Source organism: Pleurodeles waltl, chromosome 9 (assembly GCF_031143425.1).
Source record: "Pleurodeles waltl isolate 20211129_DDA chromosome 9, aPleWal1.hap1.20221129, whole genome shotgun sequence".
Classification (NCBI taxonomy): Eukaryota; Metazoa; Chordata; class Amphibia; order Caudata; family Salamandridae; genus Pleurodeles; species Pleurodeles waltl.
Genome location: NC_090448.1, coordinates 334,072,193 through 334,095,939, shown reverse-complemented (window position 1 = coordinate 334,095,939; position 23,747 = coordinate 334,072,193). Strand labels below are relative to the sequence as shown.

Sequence of the window (23,747 nt, the reverse complement as noted above, 5' to 3'; positions counted from 1 at the left end):
GTCACTCTGTGGCCAGGAACAAAGCCTGTACTGGGTGGAGGTGCTTCTCACCTCCCCCTGCAGGAACTGTAACACCTGGCGGTGAGCCTCAAAGGCTCACCCCTTTTGTTACAGCGCCCCAGGGCATCCCAGCTAGTGGAGAGGCCCGCCCCTCCGACCATTGCCCCCACTTTTGTCGGCAAGGCTGGAGGAGATAATGAGAAAAACAAGGAGGAGTCACCCACCAGTCAGGACAGCCCCTAAGGTGTCCTGAGCTGAGGTGACTCCTGCCTTTAGAAATCCTCCATCTTGAGTTTGGAGGATTCCCCCAATAGGATTAGGGATGTGCCCCCCTCCCCACAGGGAGGAGGCACAAAGAGGGTGTAGCCACCCTCCAGGACAGTAGCCATTGGCTACTGCCCTCCCAGCCCTAAACACACCCCTAAATTTAGTATTTAGGGGCACCCAAGAACCCAGGAAATCAGATTCCTGCAACCTGAAGAAACAAGAAGGACTGCTGACCTACAAGCCTGCAGAGAAGGAGGAAGACAACAACTGCTCTAGTCCCAGCCCTACTGGCCTGTCTCCAAATTCGAAAACCTGCAACCAGCGACGTAGCCGACAGGGACCAGCGACCTCTGAAGCCTCAGAGGACTGCCCTGGACTAAAGGACCAAGAAACTCCCATGAGCAGCGGCCCTGCTCAAAACCAGCTACTTCTTTGCAACAAAGAAGCAACTTCCAAAGACTGCACGTTTCCCAGCGGAAGAGTGAGACTTCACACTCTGCACCCGATGCTCCCGGCTCGAGATCCAGAGAACAAACACCACAGGGAGGACTCCCCGGCGACTGCGAGCCCATGAGTAGCTAGAGACAACATCCCTGAACCCCCACAGCGATGCCTGCAGAGAGAATCCAGTGGCTCCCCCTTGACCGCGACTGCCTGTAACAAGGGACCCGACGTCTGGAACCAGCACAGCACCCGCAGCCCCCAGGACCTGAAGGAATTGAACTTCAGCGCAGGAGTGACCCCCAGGCGACCCTCTGCCTAGCCCAGGTGGTGGCTGTCCCGAGAAGCCCCCCGTGCCTGCCTGCACCGCTAGAGTGACCCCTGGGTCCCTCCATTGAAATCAATACTAAACCGGACGCCTGCTTTGCACACTGCACCCGGCCGCCCCTGTGCCGCTGAGGGTGTGTTTTGTGTGCCTACTTGTGTCCCCCCAGTGCTCTACAAAACCCCCCCTGGTCTGCCCCCCGAGGACGCGGGTACTTACCTGCTGGCAGACTGGAACCGGAGCACCCCCTGATCTCCATAGGCACCTATGTGTTTTGGGCACCTCTTTGATCTCTGCACCTGCCCGGCCCTGAGCTTCTGGTGTGATAACTTTGGAGTTGCCTTGAACCCCCAATGGTGGGCTGCCTATGCCCCAGGACTGAGACTTGTAAGTGTTTTACTTACCTCACAAACTAACCTTTACTTACCTCCCCCAGGAACTGTTGATTTTTGCACTGTGTCCACTTTGAAAATAGCTATTGCCATTTTTACAAAGACTGTATATGATATTGCTTTTATTCAAAATTCCTAAAGTATCTAAGTGAAGTACCTTGCATGTAAAGTGTTTACTGCAAATCTTGAACCTGTGGCTCTTAAAATAAACTAAGAAAATATATGTTTTCAATATAAAAACCGACTGGCCTGGAGTAAGTCTTTGAGTGTGTATTCCTCATTTATTGCCTTTGTGTGTGCAACAAATTCTTAACACTACCCTCTGATAAGCCTACTGATTGACTACACTACCACAAAATAGAGCATTAGAATTATCTAATGTTGCCACTATCTTACCTCTAAGGGGAACCCTTGGACTCTGTGCACACTATTTCTTACTTTGAAATAGTGTATACAGAGCCAACTTCCTACATCACCATATCACCTTCGTGAAGACCAAAGGAGCGAAAGTTGGGCCAAATGGAATGACCACAAACTGATAATGTTGGGACCCCAAACTGAAATGGAGATACTTCCTGTGTGACTGCAGAATAGGGACGTGAAAGTATGCATCCTGCAAGTCGATTGACACCATCTAGTCTTCTTTCTCCAGCACAAGAAGCACCTTTGCTAAAGTCAGCATCTTGAACTTTTCTTGTTTAATAAATCAGCTCAAACTCCTGAGGTCTAAGATCAGATGTAAACGACCATCCTTCTTGGAAATATTGTGAGTAGGATCCCTGACAGAATCAGCTGTATCCCGCCCTGACTTAATAACCTGGCAGAATACAGCTTGTACATCATTAAATACCTCTCGAAAATTACCTTGTAAGTCATCAGGAAATTTAGGAACAACAGACTACACAGAATCCAGGAGGGCATGAATGTACCATCCCAGTAACTAGGTAGCATTAGTGGATTTTAGAGCAATACTGCCAGATGAGAACATTTGTTTTAACCAACTGCTCCATCTTCTTGGACTCCCTATCTGCAGGTGAGGTGGAAAATGAGCCTGGGGTCAGTTTTGATAAGCATGAGGCTTGAACAATCAGACTCTCTGGCACAGGATGTGAGGACGAAAAGAGAGGATCTCCAGGAGCCGGCTTATATCATCTGATTACCGGTCTTGAAGCAGCTATGGTTTTTGCCAGCTATCCAAGATCGACTGTGTCAAAGCCTCATTGAAGAATGAGGACTGTGAAAAGAGTGAAGCACATCAGTTAGAATATTAGATTTCAGCTCCGTGGTAGGAAGAGGTAAATCTAACATATCTACGCCTTTCCTGATGATGGAATAGTACATAGTGGCTTCAGGAGGTGGAATATGTTTTCGAGATAGCAATTCCCATTCTGGGGATCTATCCAAACCACATGCGTATCTTAGCCGTTCAAATGATGGGTCCATTGGGACTGATCAACATTCTCTCCCTCTTCTTCTTGGGAGTATTGTTCTCTAAAAAACAATTTATAAATAACTGACCTTACTCCATTAATCGTTTGAACTCTATTCTGGATCTATGCCTAGAATCCTGATGAATGTGAGTAGGTTGGGGTGTCAGCGACACAGGTATCAGTGATGTCAGCAATGGCGCCGGAAAAGTAAGAAGGGGCACTGGAACTGAAGCTTGCGACGTCGGCGCAGAAGTAGCTGGCGCCTATGGTGTTGGTGACACCTCTAGATGAGGTAGTACCAAAAGAGCAGGCATCTTCCTAGGAACCTCCATCGGTGCAGGAGTCGGCAAGGAAATCTGGGCCATCGACATAAGGTCATCTGTCAGTATAGCATCAAAAAGCCTCCAGGAGTGATAAGCTAAAGGATCCATGGGCCTGTAGTCGCACCAGATGGAGTCAATGCCATATTGAAAATATTGAACATGGTGTTCACAAACGGACTGGGATCCTACCAGAAGTTGGAAAGGCTGGGTACACCTGTGCCTGTTTAGGATGAGGACCTGTATCAGAAGGCGTTGTTGCACTCAATATCACAGGAGAAGTCGAAAGAGGAGCTGGCATCAAACGTGACACTGGTAGTGGTGCCAGAGGTGGAGTAATGGTGCCCCTCCTGGTGATCTTCCTCTGAGGGAGGCTGCGGAGCAACTAGCCTCAGTGATTTTTCCCTTGATGAGTGATGTTGAGACTCATGGCATTGCTTCTTCTTATGCTTCTTTCTAGCTAACTTTTAAGAAAGAAGAGAAGGAGACCTTGTTCCTGGATGAGATTTGCGACTACACCTTTATTCGTCTTTTGCTTTGGCCATGAAAAAATGTGCCTCTCTTTTAGGGCCTTTGGATTCATTTTCTGGCAAACAAAACGGGCCATGGCATCATGATCCAGTCCCAAACACAAAAGACAAGCATGTGCAGTCCAACTTCAGTGCGTTCTCTTATTTGTCGGTTCCAGGGTTAGCAGGGCAGTTTTCCTTTAGTCCTCTACTCTAGTCCAAGTGAGATCTGAGTTCTGAATGCCAGGGGTGCCCCTTTTATGCCCAGAAAGTCCCCTTAGGGAGAGGTTGCATTGACTAGCCAATTGGCTACTTAGATTCCTCCTGCCTGATGACAACTTTTTGTGAAGTTTCGTGGGTGTCCATACAAAATAAGAGGCATTTCCTTACAAGTATAAATTCTGAGAACATACAATCTCATCTGACAGATCTCTGTAGATTTAAATCCGTTAGTCCCTCTGGCAGCACTAAAACTTTATTCCCAATACTCCTTAGGAAATCCGAATGACACACAGAGCTGTAAGAAACAAGAGGCACTAGAATTGGACTGCCTTCATCCTTGCCATTGTCACAGACACAATGATAATTTCCAATAAGTTATGAGCCATTTTTGGAAGTGAGCTTTACCCTGTGTAGTGCCAAGACATTTCCTATTGAATGTACTTTTTTCAGAGTGTTAGGATGAATTTCTCTAGATTTACTTAAAAGCCTAGTCTGAAGAGATTAGCGAGGAACTCGGGAGAGTGTTTTTAGAAACTAATCATGGATATATAAGGACATGTACAATTATGTTGGTGAAGGTATGCAGTCAACACCCTTGTACCCTTGGTGAAGGACTCTTGGTTCAGAGGTTAGTCCATGTGGTAGGACTTTGAAATTAAAATGCTCTAATTCAGTCACAAATTCCAAATACTTTCTGCTGTATGCTCTGACTGGGGTAGTGCTTTGTGTCACAATCGTGGTGGAAGGAGTAAGCACATTTCTTTCTGCGGTTCTTGTGGGTTCTCTTTTAATGATGAGAGGGTGACTTTACTCGTTAAATCTCAGTCTTTGTAAAAGTGCCTTTACACCTTGACTGAGATCTTGAGCAAGATACTTCCTTCTGATTGACAATGACAAAATTAGCTTAGGTCCCCCTTCCTCTTATAGCCTTACGATGGATCATAGGGCATCATTCTCTAACTCCAGTCGTGCTCAAATACAACATATAGGCCGAATGTGGCTCAGACACAGACATCTGTATACTAATTGATTTGATTGGGAACTTTTGTATATTACTCTCTAATAGGGATCTTTCAGCACTGCTCCTTTTACTCTTACCCTCAAGAAAGTAGCTTTTTAAAGCCTTTCTGAAGGTAAATAGAATTGGCGCAATCATAAGGTCTGGAGTAAGGAGTTCCAAAGTAAGGGACCCAAAAATTAAATGTAACTACAGCAATGAATCATAGGAACGTAGAGCCGTTTTTGATGTTGCTTGTTAATTTTCTGGCATGGAAGTCCGGTAGATTTTTCTGTGCCTCCTGTGTCACAATAAAAGGAAACTGACAGAATCACTCTTACACTTTAAGACTGACTTGAAACTGGTGTGTTAGGAGGGGATATTGCTCTGTGTAGAGTGTAAGACTTTTTGCATGAAAACAATTAAATTAATCAATTAAATAAGCTGTTGTACTAACAGAGAGAGCTCTGTCGCTTGAACTGAAGGCCACTGGTGGGAGAATGATTACACAGAGAATGGTGAAGGTAAATCGTGAAGGATGGGGCAATATATTCACAGTACTTTGCTTAAGATCGTATACTGCACATATCTACATTGACATGTTTACAAATTAAAGCCAGGAGAGAAAAAGATTAACCAAGAATCACAGGATTGATCGCCGAGGGGCAAAGCAAAGATTGAATCCGATCCTCTGGGTGCCAAGGTCAGTAGGAAGACCAAATCTTCACTGTACAGACAATGGCCAGCATCACATCAAACCTTATATGAAGTGATTAATGATACTTAACTTTACACTCTCATCTTCCATTACCAAAACCCTACTTACTCCTCAGACCCCTTCTGATAGTATGTAAAGTGAATATACTCACAGGCCTGCAGGGAAAAGTGTTTCTTGTCAGTGAGAGAAGCTGTGGCCCCAAGTGTTGAAAGCTCAATCTGCCCAAGCAGATATTGAATGGAGCGCAGCTGAAAGCAAGGATCTGACAACAGCACTGCGGTTGCTCGCTCAGCCCTGAAAAAGATATTATAAGTCACAAGTTAAATGAAAATGTTGCACGTCATAAACCAAAAAAAATCATGCTAACGGCACCTTCATCAGGAAAACATTAGATGCGATTTCTAAAACTGACCTTGAAATATTTATACACCAGAACAACTTAGTATTCAATGATACGAAATTAAAGAATTGAAAGTAGTCTAGAAGGCCATGGTCCAAACCGATTTGTTCCACTTTTCAGAAATTGTGTTAAAGAAAGGAAAACAGGTAAACAAATGTGGTCTTTACATTTCTAGCCACTCCACTACTTCTTGGCCTGTGATCTGTCTAATGTTAAAAGAAATCACGAGGCAGGGCCCTAAGCTCATTGTTAAGATTGTGACATCCACAGCTTCACATCCACTACTGCAAAGGTACAGCTAAATGCGGATGTGACTCCCAAACCACATTTCACATACATCCCTACCTTAGTGCTCTTCATCAACTGGTCAGCTGGATAGATGTGGATATGGAAGATGGTGAGTGGTAAGTAGCTGCTTGCTGGCAATTAGAGAGAGCCTACTAGCGCGAGTCATCATACACATAACTCTATCTTACCCCTACACCCAGCTCTCTGATGTCAAATCAAGTGAACTGCTAAAAACTAATGGAATTAAGTCAACATGGGACAGCCTGGCTTCAGATAAATCTGACATTTTCTGGCTCAGCAAGAAAGTACTTTAAAAAAATGCATCTAACTGACATGGGTCTAAAACATATTTTTTATACTAAAAATGAAGCAGCAAAGTATACGAGTTGACTGGTGTTGGTCTACACACCAGAAACTCTTTTTGTAATTACTTGAGGAGGTGATCTTTCAGAGACAGTCCATTCATGGCAGAAGTACAAAGCCTATCTGACATCCACATGACAAAGTTTCCTCTGACTAAAACAAATGATGTTTAGGAGAAAAGCTCAAAAGGCCTCTTTAATAGCGATGTATGAAAGCAGTTTAGAAATAGTAGTGCATAGTGACAACTACAATCCCTGATGAAAGGAAGTGCAAGGGTCAAATGAACATAGCTGACAAATTGATGACTTCCCTGAGTGAAACGATGGGTACCAGACAGTCTTACAAAGAGTAAATTTAAGTCATAAGATAAAGCTAGTTTGAAACCTGTGTATATAAGGTAAGGAATCAATCTAACGTCAGTCCAAACACTATGAAATCTTGCTGGAATGAGCAATTAATGAATTCCATCACAATGGTGCAAGGTGGCCAAATGTAAGAGGGTAAAATTTAGATCGGGTTTGTTCATGTAAAGTCTGATCGCTTCCAAATGTGTTCTCCTGTATAACATTTTCAGATAATCATTCTGTAAACAACAGGATGTCAACTCAGCTGAGCAAGAGAAGAGATATATTCTGCAGTTTCATAGTAAGATCTTTTTAAGTTACAATTGACATGCAAATAAACTAAGTAAATTCCTGCTTTTGAACTTACTTTTGGATTCCATGGTCAAACATGGATAAAACATGATTTGCCTTGGTTGTCCATCTAGAAACCAGGATAGCCACAGATTGTCCATGAACATGACAAAAGGGTGCGACAAAGATGCCTAAAAGTGAACTGTCAGACCAAATACCATAAGTTCAGCAATAAAAGGCATATAGGAACCTTGGGCAAAACTGCAATCCTTTACATGCATTTTTTTTTAGAGCTTTTGTTGTGGAGCGGCAGGCTTGGAATGTCAGATGGCCATCCAGATAACACTGAAATATGTGTTATACCCTCTCCAGGAACATCACAATGTCAGTTTTTATTATTAAACAGATACTGCTTCAGCCAGTGACAGAAACTATGTCTAGTAAAGTCACTCTTGTTGTTAAGGAGAAATACAAATGCAGAACAGCGCCCTCAACCTTCATTCTGATTAAAACAAAATAAGTGACCAACTGAAAAAGATATGAAATCTGTGGACAACACAAATATAGCTAATACAGGCTACACGCTAAAGATAAGAATAGAAATAAATGCATCTTGTAGACAGTGGTCACTGTATAGAAGACAAATGTTTGCCTAGAGAAAGGTAGTCATATGCATTGTTACCTAACTAGAACACAATGAGTAACAAATGCCATGAAAAGAATTGCTCTAGATTGTGTTTTTGTCATTTCATAGCGTTATACACAAAAGCTGTCAACTCAGAGGTGACAACTCAATTGTACTCTGTTAATCATGCATGGAAATTCATGCTTGAATTAGGCATTTTGGCTATCGAATTTAAAGGGTGACAGTACTAAGCAACAAGAACTTAACTTATTAATCTATTCTGAAAGTGCTTTTCTGAATCATTATTTATGACAACGATATGAATTAAATAAACAGTAAGCAGGTACATGCTAGAAACGTTTGTACACCATTGTGTGTGTTTTCTAATTACTAGATAAGGCCTGGCTGGTCCTGTAAATGGTCCTCTTTCTTAGGCACCAGAAACGGGAATAGCAACAACTACCTACTTCTAATGGTGGCAACCTCTCGATAATTCCTTTAGCCTAAAGAGTCTGAAGTTCCTGGTGCAATAAGAAGAGGTAGTCCTCTGTCAGCCGATCCAAGTACAGTGGCGGGGACATCAGGGTTTCCATAAATGGAAGGATGTAACCTTACCAGACAATCTGAAGCACCCACTTGTCTGGAGTTATTGCGTGCCATTGAGGCTGGTGGTGCCTGATCCTGCCGTTAGCAGGGTGCCTATGTTGCTGTGAGTGCATATTTAAGGAGTTTGGAAGCAGCGCCTGCCAAGGATTGGCAGATTGAGCAGATCTCTGGTTCGGAGTCCCACAGGATTTGTGGAAGCCACGTTCACAGCCAAGAAAGGACTGGGAATCCTGAGAGCCGCGGTGCCTGGGTTTGAAGGGCCATGGCTGGTAGCCTCTACCATAGCCACAGAAGGAGTGAAAAGAATAGAGCGCCCGGCGTGGGGCTATGGTGACCCTACTCTCAAAGCGCTCAAGTGCTGACTCGGCCTTGTCACCAAACAGGCGAGAGCCATCGAAGTACATGTCCATGACAGATGCACTAAAATCCTTTGAGAACCCAGTGGAGCTCAACAAGCTGTGACCAAAAAGCACCACTGATGATTCAATGGCCTTGCTCAGGAAGTCTGTTGTATCCAATCTGCATCATATTATGGGCTTTGCGGTGTCCCTGCCATTGACAATAGCCTGTGCCAGGATGGCTCTGGCCTCCTCTGAGACCATGGGCAAAACTTGTGCAACTACGTCCCACACTGTGTGGCTATATCAGCCCATAGGAACACAGAGTTCACTCACCACAGTGCAAGGCTGGCAGAAGAGAACATCCTCTGTCCGAAGGTATCCAGCCTCTCTGATTTCCTATCCAGTGGAATGGTAGGGAATGCGCCAGGGAGTTAGAGGCATGTACTACCAGACTCTCAGGGGTGGGATGGTGGGTGAGGAAAGCTGGGTCCCAAGGAGCAGGGCCGTGGTGGTGTGTGACTGCTTTGTGGACAGGAGTGCCCGTTCAAGATTTGCTTTAGGCCCAAAGCAGGACATCACAGAGGTTTTGTTGAAGGCCAGGAGGGGTCTGTGAGAGACATCCCAGGCAGAAGTATTTACGTTGAGACATCTGTCTTGACTCCCACCAAAGTTAGATTGAGGTCAATGACCTCTGCCTCACTCCGCACCACAATAGCAAAGATGGCCTCTTACTCTGTAACCACAATAGGAGGAGAGACCAGACCATTGTCTGGTGAGGAGTACAGACCACTAGCATCAGCCATGTCCTCCTAGCAGATGTCTTCATCCAAAGGTTTTTCAGGTGAGTCAGGATAGCTGTAAGGATCCTCAGATTCACCCCAGTCATACTCCTCATCGGGCCTGTCAGGAAAAGGAGGCACTGTCTCTGACCCAGAAGGTCGCTGTCTGGTTGGAACAGGAGTCGACATCGGATGTATGAGTCGGGAATGAGTATGGGGTCTATGAAGCATAGAACGGCGTCACTGGACCAAATCCTAGCAAAGGTCACAGATTTGCTACCAAAGTCATTCCAGATCCAGGAATGAATCCAGAGGGCCCGACCCAGTAGGGGCACCACTCAAAACTGTGGGGCCTGGAACCGCTCCAGAGGTATCTGGCCATTCAGAAATGAGAAGCGTGGCCTCATAGAACACCTTGGATTGGGCAGGGGTTGCTCCGGTTCCAGGAAATCCAGGGAAGTGTGGAGTTGACCCAGGCTCAGAGGCAGATGTATAGGAGCAGGACCTAGACCTGGGATGTCATTCCAACACGTCATCTGATGTCTTGGACCAGTATAACTAAATCGATGAGCACTTATACTTCTTGCTCATCTTTTTCTTCTCCTGTGTCTTACCCAATGAGGAGCTTCACCTCGACGATGACCAGTAGGGACAGCTCTGAGGGCAAGCCCAGAACCTTCCACGTGATCAGGACCTGGAGCGATGTGGAGTCCTCTGGTGTCGAACAGCCAGGATCCTCATCACCTGCTCCTGGAACACCTTGTCGTTCAATGTATGGCGATCGTTGCAAGCCATGGTGTCCAGCTCCAGGCACCACAAGCAAACCAGGTGGGGGTTTGTCACAAACATTTGTCTGTGACTGGCTTCACAGGGTTTAAACCCCACAGGTTTCTCAAGGGACATCCCTAAGACACACTAGAAGCAGAAAAAGCTAAAATGATCGACAAAACTTGAAAATGTTGTTTAAAAAAAAACAAAACTAGGTAGCTCTTTCAGATCCACGCTGATGGCACAGAAAGAAAGGAACTGAGGTCGGGGTGCTGGGGTGGTGCTTATGAAGGCACAACATGTCATATCTGGCACAGACAATGCCTATGTGGAGTTGTTCGACGCCACCTACTAGCGTGCAGAGGTACGTCTCAAGATTTTCTGGATTCAGTCTGACTCCAGTGGAAGCCAGGAGTGACTTCGGCACATTTATAGTGAACCCCAGCTGGTGCAGGAGGTTTGCCATAGTCTGAAGGTGGGAGACGACTGTCTGGGGCGAAGGCACCTTCAACAGCCAGTCGTCGAGGTAGGGGAAGACTGAGACCCCTAACCTGAGCAGATGAGCTGCAACCACCACCATCACTTTCGTGAACACCAGAGGGGCGCTGGAAGAGCCAAAGGGAGCACAGAAAACAAAGTGCTCGTGACCTACCACGAATCACAGGTAACGTCTGTGGGCAGGCAGGATGGGGATGTGGAAATAGGCGTCCTGCAAGTCCAACGCTACCATCCAGTCTCCTGGGTCCAAGGCAGAAAGAACCTGAGCCAGGTGAGCATTTTGAATTTCTCCTTCTTGAGGAAGTAGTTCAGGTCCAGAAGGCCTAGGATAGGCCAGAAGGTCTAGGATAGGGCGTAAGCCCTTGTCCTTCTTTGGAATCAGAAAGTAGCAGGAATAACAACCACAACCTACTTCTGGCACAGGGACCCTTTCTATAGCTCCATTGGCCAAGAGAGCTGCGACTTCCTGGCAGAGAAGCACCAAATGATCCCACTGAAGATGATGGAAGGATGGTGGCATGTGTGGTGGTGCAGATTCGAAAGGGAGGGAGTAGCCCTTCCGAATGATATGCTAAACCCACCCGTCCGTGGTGATATGTTCCCAGTTGGGCAGGTGATGGCGGATCCTGCCACCAACTGGGTGGGAGTGAGGGGACGGACTAGGAGAGTTTGGAGGCTGCAGTGGGGGCAGAGGTGGACTGGACAGACCTCTGGTTCCCTGTCCCACGGCCACGTGGGATTCCACGTCCTCAGCCACGCATAGGCTATCCAGCATGAGTGGCACAGTGGCTGGGTAGAGGACGCAACAGGTTGCCCCTTCCGTGTCCACGAAAGTGACAAAAAGCAGACTGTGGTGGGCGTGTGGCAGGGGAAAGACCAAGGGACCGAGCCGTAGCCTGGGAATCCTTGAATCTCTCCAAGGCCGAGACCGCTTTCCCTCCAAAGAGACAGGTGCCATCAAACAGCATGTCCATGAGTGACTGTTGGACATCCCCCGAGAAGCTAGAAGTGTGTAACAAGGCAAGGCGCCGTAAGGCCACTGTCATCGCAACCGATCTGCCCAGAGAGTCGGTTGTATCCAGCCCACAATGGATAGTGAACTTTGCCGCGGTCTCTCCCATCTTTCACTGCTAGCACGGGCCTCCTCCGGTATCTGAGGCAGGACTTGCGCAACCATATCCCACAGGGAGTGGGTATAACGGCCAAAAGACATGCGGTGTTCACAGGAACTGTTGAAAATTGCAGTGTCTAGTTTTAAAATAGCTTATTGCTATTTTTGTGAAAACTATACCTGCTGTTTTGCTGATTCAAAGTTCCTAAGTTACCTAAGTGAAATACCTTTCATTTGAAGTATTAATTGTAAATCTTGAACCTGTGGTTCTTAAAATAAACTAAGAAAAGATATTTTTCTATATAAAAACCTATTGGCCTGGAATTGTCATTGAGTGTATGTTCCTCATTTATTGCCTGTGTGTGTACAACAAATGCCTTACACTACCCTCTGATAAGCCTACTGCTCGACCACACTACCACAAAATAGAGCATTAGAATTATCTCTTTTTGCCACTATCTTACCTCTAAGGGGAACCCTTGGACTCTGTGCATGCTATTTCTCACTTTGAAATAGTGCATACAGAGCCAACTTCCTACAGTACCCATAGGAAAAAGGGTCCAAATCCGACCTCAGACGAAAAGGGCCCACCGAAGCCGATGGCTGTGTTGGGCGAAGCCGCTCCGTCTCAGAGTCGTCAGGGATAAGAATTGGGTCGACGACGATAGTGGGCACTACCAACGTTGGGAGCGTTGATAATCGACCCGGTGCCGGGGAAGATCTCGAAGGTGCGTCCGGCATCGGTGCGGATCCGCGCACAGATCCGGAGGTGGCCTCGGTGGCCGTGGCTGAAGCCGCCGGCACGGAACCCGAAGGCTCCTCAGCAGAACCCCTTGGGCCCGAAGGCACCGTATTGGGGTCGGCCCACCCAAAGATGAGGCGCATGGCCTCGTAAAACTCCTTTGTTGGGCGGGGGTCGCTCCAGTTCCGGGAAACTCGGGGAAGCGCGGAGTTGACCCAAACGCAGGCTCCGAGGACAGAGGCCTAGTGCGTGGACGCTTGTCACGCATCGCGTCAGCGGAGCGACAGGGTGAAGTCGGAGAGCATTGGGACTTCTTCGACTTCTTCTTACCCTGACCCAAGGACTTCGAAGAAGCCTAGTGGTGATGACCCCGCTACCGATCTCAAGACCTTTCTCTCGAGCGAGACCGGGACCTATGCAGAGTCGAGTGCCGGGCCGCCATTAGCTTTAGGGACCGCTCCCTCAAAGCTTTCGGGGGCATGGCCAGACACTCGGAGCATGACTTCGGGTTGTGGTCGTGCTCGAGGCACCACAGACAAACACGATGAGGATCAGTCACCGATATCGTCCGATGGCAGTCCTCACAAGGCTTGAACCCGCTCTTTGGGGACATTTCAACGCATCAAAGTCGTACACAAAAAACTTCGACAAAACCTTCCAATTCGGCCAATAAATAGCCAGGGTAGCTCTCTCTGGATCAGAGCATGGCACGGAAAGAAAAGAACTGATGTCACTGCGTGAGGCTGGTGTCTATGTACTACTCCACACGTCATCACGGCGACCACAACGCCTACGGAGTCGACCAACGCCCAGGGCATTGCTCGAAGAGAAATCTCCGGATCCAGTCTGACGCCTGGGGGAAAATTCTAATGTAAGGAATCTGCAACTAGAAGTCTCTATCAGATACCACCACACATAATATACTGCTCATAATAATGCACTTAGTATTTTAGACTCCTGCTGCATCTCTCTCAATCTTGTAAGTGTGCACAGGACAAAAACATGGAGCCAGGCAAAAAGAGTGTTTGTCTGCTGAAAACAGTGCATCTACCCTTGGAAGAGCTGTAGGTGTGGACAAAAAAAAATGTCTAAAAATAGTTCAATAGAATGATCTGCATGTAGAAAGTCACAGAAGCTGACGTGGACTACATACATGGCAAATTAATTGGTATATCCTTCGGCTTTTGTGCCTTATGCAAGTGAAATAGAAAGGGTTGGAAAAATTCGGCAGTGAGTCACAAAATCACCAATAGGGTTTTGAAACCCTGACAGCTGGAAAGTACCTTAACACTAAGGGGGTCTTCGACCGCCAGGGCTGTTTTGGAGGAAGCAACGCCAACAGGCTGGCGGTGCTTCCAGGGGCATTACGACTGCGGCGGAAGCATTGCGGTCGCACCACAGGGACAGGCGGTTTCCCGCCACATTGGTCCCGGCGATTTAAATCCCCCAGGGCAGCGCAGGGGATTACAAGTCCCCCTCCTGCCAGCCTTTTCATGGCGGTAAGAACCACCATGAAAAGGCTGGCGAAAAGGGGAGTCGTGGGCCACGGCCCCATGATGCTTTTCACTGTTTGCTATGCAGACAGTGAAAAGAGAGACGGGTGCAACTGCACCCGTCGCACAGCCGCAACACCGCCAGCTCCATTTGGAGCCGGCTCCCGTGTTGCGGCAGAGATCCCCGCTGGGATTTCATAATAGACCCCAAAGGAGTGCGGCTACATTGGCGGCAGCCCGGCGGTTCAACCTTGGTGGGCGGCGGTTGCCGCCCGCCAAGGTTATAATGAGGGCCTAAGTTAGTTTCAGAACAGGCACAATCTTATCTTACATTAGGAGAAATTCTTGTAGCTTTACATTCCTAACATCCTCCTCTGAAACGTTTATGGCCATTGGCCTCAAATGCAGAACTTTTCTGTGACCTTGCTAGTACGTTCCGAGGGGTATTATGCGATGTTCTGGTCTTGAGAATCTCTGCTCACCTTTGAAGAGCTGGAACCCAAAATTCTGAGGACAAAAGTACTCCCTAGCAAGGCAGAAAAGCTCAAACTTCAAGCTAATAAACAGAATGACCTCAGATTAAGTTGAGGGAAAAATTACATTAATATTGAATATACAGAACTGCCACAGCTCATTACAGTATAAGTGACGAACAGAATGAATTGACAGTGCCATTGATGAGGATGGCTGTTTATCGAACATAAGTTTTCTTTTTGTGTGAAGAACATGAAGATTTAAGATTACATTCATTCATTGGAAGAAAAATTAACTGTAGATTGCTTGTTAACCATGGACCCCGAGCCCGAGTACGTATTTGGCAAAAGCAGTTACACTCTTAAAACACTTCCAATATGACCAGTCTACAATCTAATACTCAGCTTCATAAAAAATGATTAAAAATCTACAACCCCCGCCCGAAGGAATAAATAGTCTGCACATAAATTTCATCCAAGCCTTGGCTGTTTTACCTCATGACGACTTCAATCATTGTCCTTCCCTCTTCGAGCACACCGATTCAGCTAAGAGGCCGAGCAGGTGCTATGCAAGGAACACAAATATTTAACAAGCCTCTAAGACCATTATTTTTTTTAATGGGCCTGCATTTTCAGTATTAAAAGCCCTAATCTCAACTTTTGCTTCAACTCCATAACCCAGAAAAAATAGACAATGAATACCCAATGGATATGATAGTATGTATATGGACAAATCTTTAAGTCTTCTGTGCAGATGTGTTAAGTGAATCAGATTCGTTGTGCACAATATAAACCCTTTTGGAGAGACAGTCTTGAGAACTCAAGAATAATTCCAAGAATGTAAGGTACCAAATTCCTGCATAGAGTGTACTACCCACCACACAAACTATAGTGATATGGGCTGCAGGAAGACAACAGATGCCAACCCTGTTATATGGAAGGAGCTGATTTTCTCCACCTGGTATGATTGTGTAGTGCTGTTCAATTGTATTGGCAAGAAGTGAAAAGTGAACTGATGTAAATGGTGGGCCTCACTTTTAAACTCACACCGCTCATTGCCCTATTGGGATATGCCCCGCAGATCAAACCTTCCTATAAAAAATGTGTTGTTTTGGCCTTATTGTTAGCAAAACAAAGAGTAGCATTCACTGGGGAAGGAGGTCGGCTCCCAAGTTTAGAGAATGGCTGCTTGACCTGGTGTAACAAACGTTATATGCTGAAGCTCTGCCACTAAACTCCAACCTGAGAGATATTTGGGACCCTCTGCACCACTATCCATTGCTACATCCGGACACTACCACTTCTACTAGCGTGCTACTCATCGAAAAGCGCTTCGACGCCTCGTCAGGGGTAGTAAGCGCCATATAAATACGATTACAATACAATACAATACTAGTCCGAATCATTGTAACACTGTGCATGACTCATTGAGCGGTGTGCGGGCCGGAACACAGATCGAGCTATCTTGAGGCCCATATTGACTATTTAGAGTACCCAAATGTAGATACTGTGCTACATCTCATGTTAATAGGACTCTTCTCAACTGCTCCCTGTGGGTTTTCTTAATATGTATTTGACGGCTGAGGGGAAACAGCGATAACTGCCTGGGACGATGATAGTATTCTTTCCTATTTATGATAGAATATGAACAATTATAAAGAAGCCTAGAGTGTAATGCCACCATTGATGTGTTATCGCCATTAGACCGAATGAATTATATGCTATGTACCACGGTTGACCTATATCCACCAATTTGGATGGGATTCAGAATGTAAGCTATTACAAAATAATAAACAGAGTTACAATAAAAAAAAGAATGTAAGGTACAATGTCACTAAAAGTTTCAGAATGAGACAACTTCAATCGCAGTTGTATTGGACACAACTTAACTTCATTGACTAGACAGGCAAAAAAAAGTACTATTCCAAAGGCGCAGCCTAGTGTCAAGTTATACATCAGGACACAGTTTAATAATCAACTACAATGGTGGATCAAATGATGTGAAGGAGGCAAGAAGATAGATGATTCTTTGCCCTGCCCTCGTTAAATAATTACTTACACATCTAACATTACACACCCACAACAAATGGCAAATATGTCTCTCAGCTTCTGGTAAACATTCAATACTAAATGAAAACAACTTAGGGAGAAACGAGATTGATCGGAGAAGGAGGCTGATGCGAGATGGACTGAGGTGTGGATCTACAATGTACATTAAGAAAAAACACTTCCAAAGACAACAAAAAGCTTAACTTTTCGTGGATAGCTAGTGCATCACCTTAACATCTAAGTAAACAAAATACACAAAACAATAAAGGCAAATGTATACTTGTTTCCGTTAATAAAAGTAACAATCTACAAACAATTAGATGCAAACGCTCATATTATTTCGGTATAAAACAGTACACACACACATAAATGCAAGAAGAATACAAAATATTTGTGCAAGATGGATTTCTCGCGAATGGGGTGTGCATTTTCACAGAAAAATGACTAAAGAAAAAGTGGAGAATATAAAGCAGGTGTATCTCCGACATCAAGCAAGTAATAATTCGGTTCCTCTCCAATCCAATCCCCACAAACCACCGCTCTCCAATTGCAAGGAAGTACTTCAAGGCAATCACTCATTTTATGTATCTCGAGAGGCCATACTCGTTCCCTTTGTAGTAGCTCTTCTGAAGCGTGAAGTCCACCCCGTCCCTGTGCTGACAGACATTTTTATTGTCAATGGAGAGTAATTATTTTTTTAATATTTTTTGCAGAATACTGCTCCGGTACATTTTTAAGTACCAAGCGCTTTAATCAACCGGTTAGTGGATTGTTAGACTAAAAGACATCAGTGTTCAGACGTTGGGGATTAATTGAATGCTTATTACAATTCCACTGACAGTTAATTTTAGAGTTGACTTTTTGTAGAATTAGATTGACTCCGTTTTTTTAGGAGTGGAATAATTCTAGTAAATCCCAGGGGCAAGGTATAATCCTCGGCGAGACTTCAAGACTTTCAGGTAATTTTGAAAGAGAAATCGTCTTTCTTTCCTACAGAATAAAGGCATTGGTCGGAAACTGCTGTCCACGCGGGGTTTCGGGGTGGGAAAGAGGGGTGTATTCTTCATAGTTTTAAGAACTGATGATAATCTTAGGGAGATTTCCATAAAAGAAGCAAACGTTAATCGGGGCTTGTGCAAAAACTTCGACATCATAGGCATCATTCATCAGATCCACACAGCTCCTCTCACTTGGTAAAACATTTGCTGATTGTAGTTGAAATCTGAAGAGCCTGCTCTGGCGCACTTGACAGGCATTTAGGCTGGCCTTACGCCAGAGCCACCCATGGTGCAGAGGCTTTTCTTTAGACTATTTTCCACACTAGAATTGTTTCCAAAGTCAGTCAAACTTACTCAGGTAAAATATGATTTTTCACATAGTTCTAAGTACACAAGAAAACAAGCATTCGCAATGCAATAGATCTCGTATTTACGAGAGTTGGAGCTATTGATGTTGTAAATGCATAACTGGAAGTTTCTTGCCAGATAAATTCATCAACCCTGCAACTAAGAACCATTGACAAAGCCAATAGTCCTGGCTTTTGTGGGTGTAATGTTATTTACTGTATTATATCCCTGGATGCAACAACAGAAAGAAGCAGCAAAAATATCAGTCAGACGGCACACTATGTTAAGCAGAGATTTGTAACAAACAAGTTACTTACCTTTGGTAACAAATTATCTGGTAGAGACTATTTAGCTGCAGATTCCTTACCTTTGAATTCCCTGGCATCAGCTTCGAATCTGGAACTTTTCTGCTGAGCAGTACCCTGAGCATGCCATCGGGTGGCGTTGTTTGGATCCGCATGCGTCGTCCGGCTCTGCATGGCGTCGTCAGCGCCATTGGAGCCACCTGTGATGTCACGGCCCTCCATATAGGCACCACCCCGGCACAAATGTCAGTTCTGTCCTTCCGCGCCAGTTAAGCGCAGGTCCGGATAGAGCTACTCTTTTTTCGACGTTTTGTCGAAAACTATTTTGATTGTCTGTGCAATGACTTTGAGGAAGACTGAATTCAAACCGTGTGGTGCATGTCATTGCATCATGTCCGTCATGATCTACAGTGATGGCAAGCAAGGAAGGGGTATGTCGTGAGAGGAAGTGGACAGCACATGGAGAAATAGCGAGTGGGAGGACAAAGCAGTAACAGGAAAAACAAAATGGGCATGATTAGTCTGCTTTACTTAAATCACGAGTAGGCGTTCACTTCAGCCTAGCACTTGCCTGCACACCCAGTTCTTTGGTTGGAGTGAGGGCGCCGGTATCGATCAATCACAGAAGCTACCCTGGCAAGGTGATCATGAGGAAAGAGGAGGGCAGGGGTACGAGGAAAAAAAGGGACGGGGAGAGGGTGCTGTGCTTTGTATATGAATGGCAAGGGAGGGTGAAAATCCTTCATGTTTCTGCGTTGTGCCCCACACTCTGCTCTCTGGTAAACATTTGAGTATTTTGTTTTAAACGTAATGGTCTTTGAACTGGTGCAGGGAGCGAATGCAACCATGAAAAAGAAACATACTGCCTGCATTCTAAGTTATTGGTAGGTATATTGGAAGCAAGCACAACTATTGTAAGGGTAACAAGAAATACAAATGTTTTGAACATAAAATACTATGCGCCGGCAGCACTATCCTCGGAGCCCTCCAGATTGTGGTGGGAGAGCCAGGTTAAACATTAAAGGGGGCACAATGCTAATAAATTAAAGATTTACAGGGCTGTTCTTACTCATGCTGGAATTGGAAAGGCTGGGGGAGAAGTTCTGGAAAGAAGAGTCTTCCCATGTTGCCACGCAGAAACAAAAGAAACAAGCAGCTACAGGCGCCAAAGCTGAACACAGCCAAACATTCCCACAAGGAACAGATAAATGGTTATTTATACAGTAGTTGGTCCCTGCTCCGGGAGGAAATCAAAGTGAAAAAGAGGGCAAACCAGCATAACTAACCACTAGCAAACAAGGATTTTTAAATGACACTGAAACGAACAAATGAAATGCTTTTAAGTTCACAGAAGAAGTATACTTAAAAGTATGCCTGAGTTTGTACATTAATGCACGGCCTAAACACATGATTTAGCCAATATCTCTTTAGATTGTTTACTGGGGTTTCCAGGTTTTAAGGAACAGGAAAGGTTTTGGATTGCAAGGTAGCATGCAGACCTACACTCAGAATTTACTACGAGTTTCATTTAAGGGGTTGGGATTGAGTCTAAATTCAGAAAAGGTCCATAACTGAAATAAGACATTCTAGCACAAGATAGATTTTTTTAAGAAACAGAGCTTTCCTGATTAAAAGTGAAACAGAGTGATACTGACATGGACTTAGACGAGGCAGCTTGTTACACTGGAGGTCTGCATTTGGGACATACAACTCGTCTGTACTTTATAGAGTCTAAAGTATCTCTTTTAAAGAGGAAAACAGAATATCTGGAGAAAAGAACAAGCTATAGAAGCATTGGTGTTTTTTGCATTTAAATAACTGAATTTGGTAAGTAACACGGACATTTTAATTAGCTGGAATCTACTTTAAAAGGTGTGTGGCTCGCTCAGGATTTCAACTGCAAAAGAACTTCTTTAATTTAGAACCAAGCCACCCAGAAAGCTTTCTGGTTGCACACACCCTTTTTCATCGGAAAGCGTGTTTAGGCTGGGACGCTTGGGAGAAAGTTGTAGGGCCACATGCCAGAATGAAGATGCCAAAAAGCAGTCTATGAATGGGTTACCCGATCCAAATCATGATTATGTAATTCAGCACAACTTGTGTTTTGTGACAACTGCCTGCAGAACACAGATCATCATTGGTATTTAAAAGGTTTACAAACGGGACACACCTCAACCTGCTGACCACAAGCCACAATTCAAATGCTATTCAAGAGGAATACTTGTGAGGAGCGATCGTTTGAAATGGCGTTCATCAATATACTGTATACAAGTTCTAATTGAGTAGCCCTAATATTCTGCTGTTTTACAGAAATCTTCAAATCATTTGGACAAGAAAAACCCTTACTAAGGGTATGGGGAGTTGAACGAAGAAGATATTTCCGTAAATAACAACATGTGCATAAAATTGTTTGTATTCTAGTGGTAATGTTTCCATATGAAATAACTGTGTATTAAAAATGGCAGTATTTGGTGTTAAAATCTGACAGGCGCTCACATGTTTTAACAACAGAGGGAACACGCTAGTTGCAACCTTATTTGTTTTCCAAACAAAACACAAAATAAATATGCAGTGCTACCAATACTATGAGCAAAACAGAAATATGGACGAATGAAGACAGAAATGTCAAAAAATAAATACCATAAAGCAGGAAGCCTGGCCTATAATGCATTATGGACCTCTTCTCGTTGTATGTAGTAAGGTGCTCCAAGGCAATGCCAGGTGTACTCGTGCATAACAAATGTAATAAATGGTCTGGAATACGTGTCTGGAGTCCCTAAAGACATTTAGTAGGCAATGATGGTGCACTCACTGATTGACATGATTGGGTACCCACCAGTCAGCCTGCATCTCACATTATCTCACATCTGCCTCAATTTCTCGAGTACATCTTTTCGGTGACCTATGACGGATGAACATTGCAACCAAATACTGAAGACCTCAATTCTGCCAAATCACACATCTAAATGAACAAGCATTAGTAAATGCATTAGGTTTCGCCTATGTGATTAACAATAAGCTGTGTTTTGTTGTAAGTAGTAGCTTGCTGAGTAGTTGGACAATACGAGTTACAGAAAGTCTGTTAAAGTGTTATGACTTGTTTGTGTACAAAAAGGCAATATATTATGCTGTTACTAGTGGAATAGTGGGGGCAATTGATAGCAAAAGTTTGTAAAATTAAATGAAAGCGGGAAATAATAGAATTAATTGGTGTAATAGCAATATGTGTTTAGAGGAGTTCTGACAACTTTTGGGCCTGGTGCCACTGCACCCGCTGCACAATTCAAAGACCCATTGTGCTTGTAAGATAAGTGCATTGGCGACTGCCTGTTTAGTAGTGAAATATTGCAATATTTGGTATTTAGTGGGGTTATGACAACTTTTGGCCCTGGTGCCCCTGCACCTGCTGCACCATTCAAATCAAGTCGCTTTTAACTGCAAGATAACTGCCATTGTGACTGCCTGCTTAGTAGTAAAATACAGCAATAATCAGTGTTTAGTGGAGTTCGGACAACTTTGGGGCCCAGTGCCACTGCACCTCCTGCACCATTCAAATTATGACCCTAATGCCTGCAAGATAACTGCTTTTGTGCCTGCCTGTTTAGTAGTAAAATATAGCAATAATCCGTTTTTAGTGGGGGGGCCTAGAGCTTTTGGTTCCAGTGCCACTGCACCTGCTGCACTATCGAAATCATGGTCCTAGTGAAGGAACAGACTGCAATCACAAAACTCAAGGAATACTTTTAAAATAGGCACATGAAGACTCTGTGGCAGTTGTCTGGCGCTGTAATGTTATACAGAAACTGTCCAAACAGATAAAGGAGGGTAGAACATCTCTTCAGAGTAACAAAGAGCGTGCTCATGTAAACCACTGCAAATCACTTTGTTCAGCTTTAGCTTAAATATACATGTATATTAACTTTATTTGTAACGTGCAATATTTATTTATTACAATATGTAGAATTGGATCACAATGACCAAATAGATGAAGTTGTCAAAATCATTCCATACTGCCTACAAAGTGCAAAGAAAGGTACTGAGGATAAATAGAAAATACCACAAACATTCTAAGGCTAAAGCATCTGCTTTACACAACAAAGTAATAAAAAGACAAGCATCCCCGCATTTTGTTAGAAGCTGCCTGCCTTTTCCTTGTGAAGACATCTTATGTTATAGTTTAACAGTCCCTGAAGTCTGACAGTGATTGGGGCTTAAACAGTGTGAATTGCCCAAGATCACCTAATGTTAGGGTGACACGGAGACTTCAATGTACTTTTGTCCCTTCCAGCTGCACACGTAATTGCCAATTGTGTACAAATAATATATAAATTGGGCTATACAGTTTCCGGAAGTGCAGTTAATGTATATGAAATGAGAATGCCGATAATAAAGGGAAATTATATTAAAGGCAAACACTTATTGTACCCCAAACAGCAATTTAAATTAAGGTTGTCCTCTAATCGTCAGAAAAAGACACAAGTTGCCATCCAGAGATTTGTGTTAAGCTACTGCTAGCTTTATTTAGCCTTGTATTGCTTTTCAGGCTATTCAGCACGTAGGTTACGGTAATGCTTAGAAAATGCACAATATTATTCAATAAAATATTGAGTCGATAATGCAACAACCCCCATAATAAAGAAAGCAGCAGAGACCAGCTCACTTACTAAGTGTTTTTTAATAACATCCATACAATGCGCTTATATAGTCCGTAATAACCAGGCCAAAAATGCGGCGTTAGTAGAGGTAAGTATTGTAAATGCATATACCAGGGGAAGATAAGTATTGGTAAACAGTAAACACTGCCAAGCCTTAACATAAGAAAAAAGTTCCACTCTCTAAAATGGATTGGAATGAGTACTTGGGCCTCAGGATACTTTTAAGAGAAGCCCCTTTTAAGATGTATTAAACACAATAGATTTCACAAGCACAGCACAGCGATGTGCAGGCGAAACCTAAAAAGGGTGCTAGATGCATCTTTTCTCATGCCGAAGCTTCAGGCTGTGGTTAGGATTTTTGTGTGAACAGCTGACCAGTACGATTAAGGAGGACTCTCTCTGCAGGGGAGACTGTACATATTTCATCATTCCCAGTAATTCCACCAACAACCTGATGTACAGACCTTTTTCAAGGTCACAGACACTATAACAAAATGGGATCTGTCTGTGACTGCAAAATAGGTTCCCCTTTGTGAGTGAAAAATATCGTGATGTGGGCAGTGAGTGGAACAGGGGACCCCTGCAAACTCAAAACATTAAAAAAAAAAAGTAACGTTTTTTTATTTTTATAAATGAAGCCCATTTCCTT

The 23,747-nt window shown here is 44.3% G+C and overlaps 1 protein-coding gene across 2 annotated transcripts in view; it reads right to left on the bottom strand.

Annotated features, from left to right (window-relative positions):
* The window catches only part of RNF123 (ring finger protein 123), a 1,441,353-nt gene that overhangs the window by 228,379 nt on the left and 1,189,227 nt on the right, over positions 1-23,747 (bottom strand). For both annotated transcript variants that reach the window (XM_069206868.1, XM_069206867.1), the window contains exon 36: positions 5,773-5,915. In XM_069206868.1, the coding sequence (XP_069062969.1) occupies positions 5,773-5,915 (143 nt within the window). The remainder of the gene's footprint in view (positions 1-5,772; positions 5,916-23,747) is intronic.